Here is an 8,722-nt window from a genome sequence, read left to right on the forward strand (position 1 = left end):
AAAAGACTTTGTCTATTTATCCTATCCATGCCCCTCATAATTTTGTAAACCTCTATAAGGTCACCCCTCAGCCTCCGACGCTCCAGGAAAAACAGCCCCAGCCTGTTCAGCCTCTCCCTATAGTTCAAATCCTCCAACCTTGGCAATATCCTTGTAAATCTTTTCTGAACTCTTTCAAGTTTCACAACATCTTTCCAATAAGAAGGAGACCAGAATTGCACACAATATTCCAACAATGGCCTAACCAATGTCCTGTACAGCCGCAACATGACCTCCCAACTCCTGTACTCAATACTCTGACCAATAAAGGAAAGCATGCCAAACACCACCTTCGCTATCCTATCTACCTGTGACTCCAGTTTCAAGGAGCTATGCACCTGCACTCCAAGGTCTCTTTGTTCAGCAACACTCCCTAGGACCTTATCATTAAGTGCATAAGTCCTGCTAAGATTTGCTTTCCCAAAATGCAGCACCTCGCATTTATCTGAATTAAACTCCATCTGCTACTTCTCAACCCATTGGCCCATCTGATCAAGATCCTGTTGTAATCTGAGGTAACCTTCTTTGTTGTCCACTACACTTCCAGTTTTGGTGTCATCTGCAAACTTACTAACTTTACCTCTTGTGCTCGCATCCAAATCATTTATATAAATGATGAAAAGTAGTGCACCCAGCACCGATCCCTGTGGCACTCTACTGGTCACAGGCCTCCAGTCTGAAAAACAATCCTCCATCACCACCCTCTGTCTTCTACCTTTGAGCCAGATGTGTAGTTTTGAAGAATGTGCTAGAGAACTGTTGTGCCCCCCCGCCCCCCCCCCCCCCCCCCATGCTTTTTTAAATTCAACAAGAGCTGAATGCCTGGATATATTCCTTTCTCTTGCAGAGGACAAGTTTCTTCATTTGAATGTATCTGAAAACTCAGAGAGCCACATTGGGGACAATAGTCACCTTGCATTTTCTATGGAAATACCTGGACCAATGAGTGTCAATTTAGCAACCAGTCAGCACCTTTTGCTCATGGAGTATACATTTTATTGTTTCTTTTGAAATTTGGCATTCTTGTACCTGTCCCAATGTGTGTAGGCCAAAGTGCTTCAACAGCATACATTTCTTTTCAGCACTACTCAATCCATCATTGAGATCTCTCCCCCCCCCCCCCCCCCCCCCAGGAACCACACAGAATCATTCTTTACTATGAAGCGTAGCAGCATACTAAAATATTAGAAAGTAACAAAACACCATTTATGCTGTTAGCCACCGCTCCGACAATTTTCTTAACACCATTTTCCTGGTGATTGTAATTTTCTTGAGTTCCTCGCTCTCTTCTATTTCCTGATTTACAGTTACTTAGAGTCATCGAGGTATACGGCATGGAAACAAACACTTCGGTCCAACTCGTCCGTGCTGCCCAGATATTCTAATTTCTAGCCCCATTTTCCACTATCTGGCCCATATCCCTCTAAAACCTTCTTATTCATATACCCATCCAGGTGCCTTTTTAAATGTTGTAATTTTATCAGCCTCCATCACTTCCTCTGGCAGCTCATTCCTCTCTGCGTGAAAAAGTTGCCCCTTAGGTCCGTTTTAGATCTTACCCCCACAACTTAAATCTATGCCCTCGAGGTTTGGACTCCCCCACCCTGGGTAAAAGACCTTGGCTATTCACCTTATCAATGCTCCTCATGATTTCATAAGCTTCTATCAGGTCACCCCTCAACCTCCAACACTCCAGGGAAAATAGCCCCAGCCTGTTCAGCCTCTCCCTGTAGCTCAAACCCTGGCAACATCCTTGTAAATCTTTTCTGAACCCTTTCAAGTTTCACAACATCTTTCCAATAGCAGGGAGACCAGAATACTGGAATGTTACTTATATTTTCTATTGTGAAGACTAGGTTAACTCTTTTTTTTTTCCATTATTAACTCCCCGACACTCTTACTGTAGTACCAACATGTATTTTGTTACTACTTTCCTTTTTCAGGATCAATCGAGGCTTTTGCAATTTGTTTTTATGCATTGAATTTCACCAGAAATTGGCTGTGTCAATTTTGTTGAGTTTCATGGTGAGTTTCTGTCTCCGAGGCTTATCAAGTTTCTTCACACAATTGTCCCAAACTTGCCTCATTAACCCTGTGCCAAGCCACATATCCAATTCTTTCTATCGTTGTTGGTAGCATTTTTACCACTACCAGGATTTCTCAGGATTGTGGCACTGCTACTTTTCCTCTAATGTCCACTGTTGGTCCATTACATTCGAGGAAGCCTTAGAACATTTCAAACCAGTCACTTTTATTCTTCAACAGCAAAAGCTAACAAAAACAACATAAGCTACATTTGCCTCTTGGAGCCTGTCAAACACCAAAGACTTTACATCCGAGTGTACCCAATCCTGATCTACTGGAACCAAATGTCAATTGAATCCTGTCTATTTGTTGTCTTTGATACTGCAGTGTTCTATCATGTTGAAGGTGATGTTCCTCCTGCTAAACATCCTTATTTTCTTCCCTAGAAGATTCTCTTGTTGCCTGCTCCAGTAGTGCAGAACACAGCATGCTAGAATTATGGAGCATACCCTGTACTGTATAGCCTCCCAGATTGACCCAAGTAAAAGCACCTCATCTTTAGCACACCTGTCATCTGCTCCACAAAGGCCCTGGTTGAAGTAGCAGCACTGTATCAGTTCTCAGTAAGGGAATTGTGGAATGGACTCGTCATCTGTGGTTACAGAGGATAGCTCTTGTCTCCTGAGTAACCATCATTGTAAGACATCTGGCCACTCAAACCTAGCAAGAAGAAGAAAGTTCTCCAGGGTACGGGCATCATGGGGGTGGCTCTGATGGCTCCTGGTGTAGAGTTCTATGCTGTGTCACTGTTGATCGCAGATAACTAGCACATTGATAGAATGGAACATTTTCTTATAGATTAAGTCAGCTGCGCATAAGCCTCTCAACATGATGTTAACAGTATATAGTACCCTGCACCGAGACAGCCAACTATGTTGGCAAAGCCCACTGTAGCATAGACCTCATTATAGGGAATAAAGATGAACCAGTGCAATCTGGCACAGATTGCTTCGGTGACGGCCATTACACATTTGTGGGTGGATAGTCCCTTACATGTGCCCAGTTAACTCCTTGCAAGTTATCATCTTGTTGGCCCCTGGGAAAAGATGGCCATCCACCCCTTCAGGTAGTAAGTCCTATTCGAGCAGCACAGTGTCCCAGGACCATCCCCGTCTGCACTTCTGCCATATCACTGCACCTCGCTCAACTGCTGGAAATGGCATTGAGGATGATAGAATCTGATCCTCTTGTGCATCTTGAAGGGACCTTCAACTGCAGCCTTTTTGTGTGTACTGAAAACAACAAATGCTGGAGATCTCAGTGGTTCAGGCAACATCCACGGAGAGAGAGTAAGCTAACATTTTGAGTCTAGATGACTTCTTCAGCTCTGATTTCAGTAGAGATTCCAGCATCTGCACTAATTTGCTCCCCTTCATGTGGGCATTGTTCAGCATCTGCTGGAGGTTACTGCTGGTCCTGGACTTCCCTAGCGCATCTTCCCTCCTTTTCTTTGTGCAGCAACAGCAACAATAATAACAAAACCAAGAATTCTTGGTAACAGACAAAAATTTAAAGATTCTTGAAATATGCATTTTGGTAAAAGGCACAACATAATTAAAAATGCCATTTTTATTGGCATTGACTTTTGTTTCAACCCTTAAGTTAAAAAAAAATGAAATAATTCGTTTGGTCTTTTAAGATTTTGTTATACAGACTTTGGAAAGGAATGTTTCATGAACTGTTTTAATGCTCAGGCAGTGGATCAGCAACTCTGGAACGTAGTGACCTTTTCAAGTTTTGATCATTGTAGGCTTTTGTTTATTTAACAAATTATTTTAATCCAATATTTGTTTACAAAGAAATTGATGATAATTCTATATTATTGAGCTGGGATATTTAGTATCTCTCCACACAGAAGTTGGTCATTCAACCTAGCATCGTTGTGCCTGCTTTTTGAAAGAGAATCCAAACAATCTCTCTCTCTTGCTCTGCAAGCTTTTCAAATATAAATTCATTTCCTTTGAAAGTCTCTTGAATCTGCTTCTACCATTCTTTTCGTTATTGCTTGTGAGAACTTGAACTTGATTATATGTCAGATTATTGGTTTCTAATTCATCTTTAGCTATAGTGACTAGTTAAGCTCTCCAATGTAATATTTGATGACTGATCTTTTTCCAGGGTTGGGGAATCCAAAACTGGAGGGCATATCCTTAAGGTGAGAGGGAAAAGATTTAAAGGGGATCTAAGGGGCAGCTTTTTCATGCTGTGGGCGGTGTAATTATGGAATGAGTTGCCAGAGGAAGTAGTGAAATCTGGTACAATTCCAACATTTAAAGGGCATCTCAATGGGTACATGAATACAAGGTTTTGGGGGATATGGACCAAATGCTGGCAAATGCAATGTGATAAATTTAGGATTTCTGATTGGCAAGGGTTTATTTCCATGCAGTACAACTCTATGACTTTGTTGGCTGCATTCTTGCTTGTCCTTTGAGGTGAAGATGACCACAGTATGCCAATCTTGCTGATCATCTCAGTATCTGGTGTTTTGTCCTGCCATTTAATCTCCAGAAGCTCCCAAAGTCACCTCAGATGCAAGTGATTGTACTTCTCGGCAAGATTTTAGTGCATAGTCCAAGCTTCACCTGCACAGTGTGCAGGACTGTTGCGAAATAAACTTTGCTTGGTTGGCGAATTTGCTTGCCTTCATTCCCAAACTTATGTTTGAAGTCTGCCCAAGGCTACACTTGATTTGCTTCGATGACTCTTGTAATAGTCTATGTGCTGCCAATACAAGTCAATTTATCCATTGATGACAGGTTCTGGTCATGGAGCTTAGGGCTTCCCTGAAGCAACCTGATATGTACCTCAGACATTTTTTTTGGGGCTGAACTGAGAGTCAAAGTTGTTACATGCATTGCAGAACAAGTCAGGCTCTGCTGCAATTCCAGCTCTGAACTAGCAGTTAGTGCACAGTTATTGGCTCACAGGAAGTTGTAAAATATGTCCTTGGGTACTTTGATCTTTGCCAGGAGTCTTCTCAGATTTAACAGCTCCCTGACCAAATGATATGTAATTGTGATGCCAGATCAGCATGAAGGAAGGTATCGGAGAGCATAGGTAAACAAAAACATGCTGAAGAAATTTGCTGTGAACATGCAATTTGCTTTTAATCAAATTTGTGACTAACAATGGATTAGAAGACTTGCCGTTGTCCAGGATATGACAAAAATGTAATTGTGGAACTGTCAAAGCATTGTATTGAATTTTTTTAGGGCAGTTGAATTTCTCTATTGCTTCCAAAGACTGTCATGACTATTGTTTTCATGTTCTGTTCTTGTCATTTCTTTTGGAGCTAACTTGAAACACCATATCGCTGATTCCACAACCTTTTTTTAAACAGCCCTGACTCTGGCAGCAGACCCACGTTAAGATATTACACAAAGTGGTTTGGGAGGATTCTGGTGAAGATTTTGACAGCAATGGAGAGAAGTGCATTCCTTTCCACTTGTAGTGGTGGCTAATGGAAGCATCTTTGTATTTGTGCAGGTTGGTTTCCTGCTCCTACAGAGACTGGAAAAAGTTCACTGAACTTCTTATACAGGCACTGCCCCTCTAGTCTTGTAGACCTCAGCTGGAATAGTGTCAGTTCCTGGAGCTTTGCCATTAAACATAGGTTTAATTACATTTGTGTTTCTATTAGCACAGGACAGTTATCAAAAGAGCACTTGATAGCATAGTGTGGTGGCTTTTTGACTCCTTTATTGGTAGACAAAAACCAGTTGAGGGCATTGGTAAAGTGCTTTACGCCTCTTTCTAGAGTTTGAGCTATTTCTATCAGCAATATTGTCCTGTCTTTGTTACTGAGATTTAATGAAGTATTAGTGGACTAAGGCCCATGTAGACAGAATTCAGAGCATTATGGAATTCTTTACAGCCTTTGTGGTTTGCGTGTGACCAAAATGCATCTGCTTTCTGATTCAGCCAAGTGTCTTTTATTTTCCTGAACTTGAGTTCAGCGGATATTTTACTAGGCAATATGCTTTGATAGTGCTGACTTGTCATCGAGCTAAACCCTGTCAAGGTGATGGTTCTCCATAAGTCATCTGGATTACTTTACTGTTCTTTTCAAAACAAACCTGATGCTTAAGAAAGACCAAGGGTTTCCAGAGCAATAAGTTGTTCTACATCTCTGAAGGTGGTCAAGTCATCCTCAATGTAGTTAAGTCGATTTTCACTGTGTGCAGTGATTTCTTAGGGAAATTCCTTCATGGCTGCCTATTTGAGCCTTGAGACATTGGAGAAGTTTCTGGATCTTTACTGGGCTCCACGGGAAAAATATTGCTTATCATTGGCAAAATCATTGCACTCTTTGGTGTATCTTATCTTGTATTGGTCCTTACCTTCAGTCCTGTCACTCCAGGGAAATGTTTGCATGCGACATTGGCCATACCTCAGTATATTATTTGTCAGCACAGCATCATCTGTAATACAAAAATGACTCTTATGTAAGCACTTTGAGGCATCATAACTTGATGGACATGGTTATATAAATGCAAATTATTGTCTTTTTTAGTTGGAAGTAATAATTTTATCTTTGACTTATATATCAGGTTAAATTTTCCCAGTGTAATTGAACTTTGGTTTTAAGGGATTGACTAGAATATTGAGGTCGTATACTGCTGCTGTAACAGCTCGAAGCAAGTTGACCAGTTAAAGTTTGAATTGAAATCTCATTTGAATACACTGTCACCCTACAAGTCCAGTGCCAATAAATTGTTGTGTTTCATATTTTATGCAGAGTAAATGAGGCTGAAAGAATTTATTAGTTTGTTAAAAATATTGTCCATAATTATTTGACAAAACTAATTTTGTTTCATTTCAGTATAATTTGAACCTGCGTGCCGTTGTTTTCTGTTTTCTTTTGAAAATGGTTAATCTAACTCAATTTATTTTATTTTCCTCATTGAATTCTTCTTAAGTAACATTTTAAAATTTGATTTTCATAAAGTACATGCTGGAAATGTTAACCATATACTGTTCTTGATCTGTTTAATGACTTGGCGTGTAGGATAAGTGTTGTCATTTTGAAATTAATGCAGTGTGATGATGTATAATTTAAAGTTGCCAAATTTTTAGTTTGTTTCTTTCTGCTTTTTAGATTGACGAAGTTGGATTTTCCCTAACCCATCCAAATCAGTATTTCAATGAGAGCCAGAAGCTCCTGAATAGCAGCCGAGATATCAAAAGAGAGTCCAGCCAGCAAGATAATTCTCAGTGGAACCAAGGCAGTCAGGCTACAAGAGGTGTGAGCACTTCTGCCTCCAAACCCATGAGTCAGGTGTTGTCATCAGACATGGATGGTTTGGAAGAGCTTCTCAGTGAAGGATACATGTAGTCATTATCGATGATGTTGGTATCCAATGGATATGCATTGTGGGTTCTTGCATTTCCTAAAGTGACTCTTCCATATTCTTGTTCTGTTTATTTCACCCCTTGAAAGAGTAAACTTCAGAAGGTTTGGATGCTTTCCAGAATAGCTTGAAAACAAACATGTGAACTTGTTTGTAATATTTTCACCAATAAAAACCCTCAAAACTGTATGTTGTTACCTTGTTATTGTGGCTAGTACGTATGTGCCAGCAGACTGGGAATGAACTCTGAATAATTAACATAATGCAAGGTATAGTATTTCATATAGATTCCACCTTAGTTTTCCATGTACAAAAAGATGTAAAATATGTTAGTGCAGTGCCTTAATACTTTGCCACTTTAGGATATTTTTATAAAATGTAATGTAAAAGAAGAAATTTTCAAGCCCAGCCTACTGAAATGTAGTGAATACTTTAGTGTGGATAGTATTTAACCAATCGGTCCCTACCTCCTCCACTAATCTACATCATTGCAATGCAATTGTGTTGTACAGTTAATGGCTTTACCATCATTAGCCAATAATATAGGCTTTGTTGTATTCTAATGTGATCTGTTCTTCCTCTTTGCCCATCAGGTGAAGCATACGTACTTTGTATGAAATTGTGTATCATCCATGCAGATCAGCAGCAGATGAGTTTGTTTCAATTTTAATATTCGCTTTGAGTGTTCAGCTTTGCATATTGAAAATAAGTTAGTGGAAAAACAAGTTTCTAGAAGGCTTGATATTCTTCCAAACTTAAACCAATGTATTTTTAAAATCAGAAATGTAATTTCTAAAGCAACCTGCAAGAGTTGTATAGCAAGCTACCCTTAGTATGTAGCTTATGGAATCACTCCATCCTTTGGTATGAAAAAGTACACAATTAAGGATTTGTTGCTTTCTGCTTCATTATGCTCCCTAGGAGCAGAATCAGTATTGTGTTGAATGGTTGCGTGTGTGGTGTAAGTTAATAAACATCTTTTTTGGAGGATGTTTTTAACCATTAAAGGTCTATTGATCATAGAATGACTCCTAGAATTGATATTGTAATTGGGTGTTACTAATGAAGGATGTCTGCTAATTATCTGATATATGTTTCCCGTTGGCTAAGTGAAGCACAGTATTGGTCTAGTGTAAAAGTACTGCAATGACCTTGACTTTGAGTTTTGGCAGCATTCCTCATGCCACCTCTGAAGAAGATCCTGTGGTAATCATGAATATCAGAAATGGACAAATTGTATTAAC

At 39.7% G+C, this 8,722-nt stretch overlaps 1 protein-coding gene across 1 annotated transcript in view; it reads left to right on the forward strand.

Moving 5' to 3' along the window:
* prim2 (DNA primase subunit 2) overlaps window positions 1–7,665 on the forward strand; it is a 212,204-nt gene extending 204,539 nt beyond the window's left edge. Inside the window, exon 13 of the mRNA XM_087975924.1 lies at window positions 7,226–7,665. Within this exon, the coding sequence (XP_087832050.1) occupies window positions 7,226–7,462 (237 nt within the window). The 3' untranslated portion in view covers window positions 7,463–7,665. The remainder of the gene's footprint in view (window positions 1–7,225) is intronic.
* Window positions 7,666–8,722: the final 1,057 nt, after the last annotated feature.

The sequence above is a fragment of the Chiloscyllium plagiosum genome, unplaced genomic scaffold (genome assembly GCF_037043375.1).
Source record: "Chiloscyllium plagiosum isolate Xiang-an unplaced genomic scaffold, Cpla_swu_hap1 HiC_scaffold_3, whole genome shotgun sequence".
NCBI lineage: Eukaryota > Metazoa > Chordata > Chondrichthyes > Orectolobiformes > Hemiscylliidae > Chiloscyllium > Chiloscyllium plagiosum.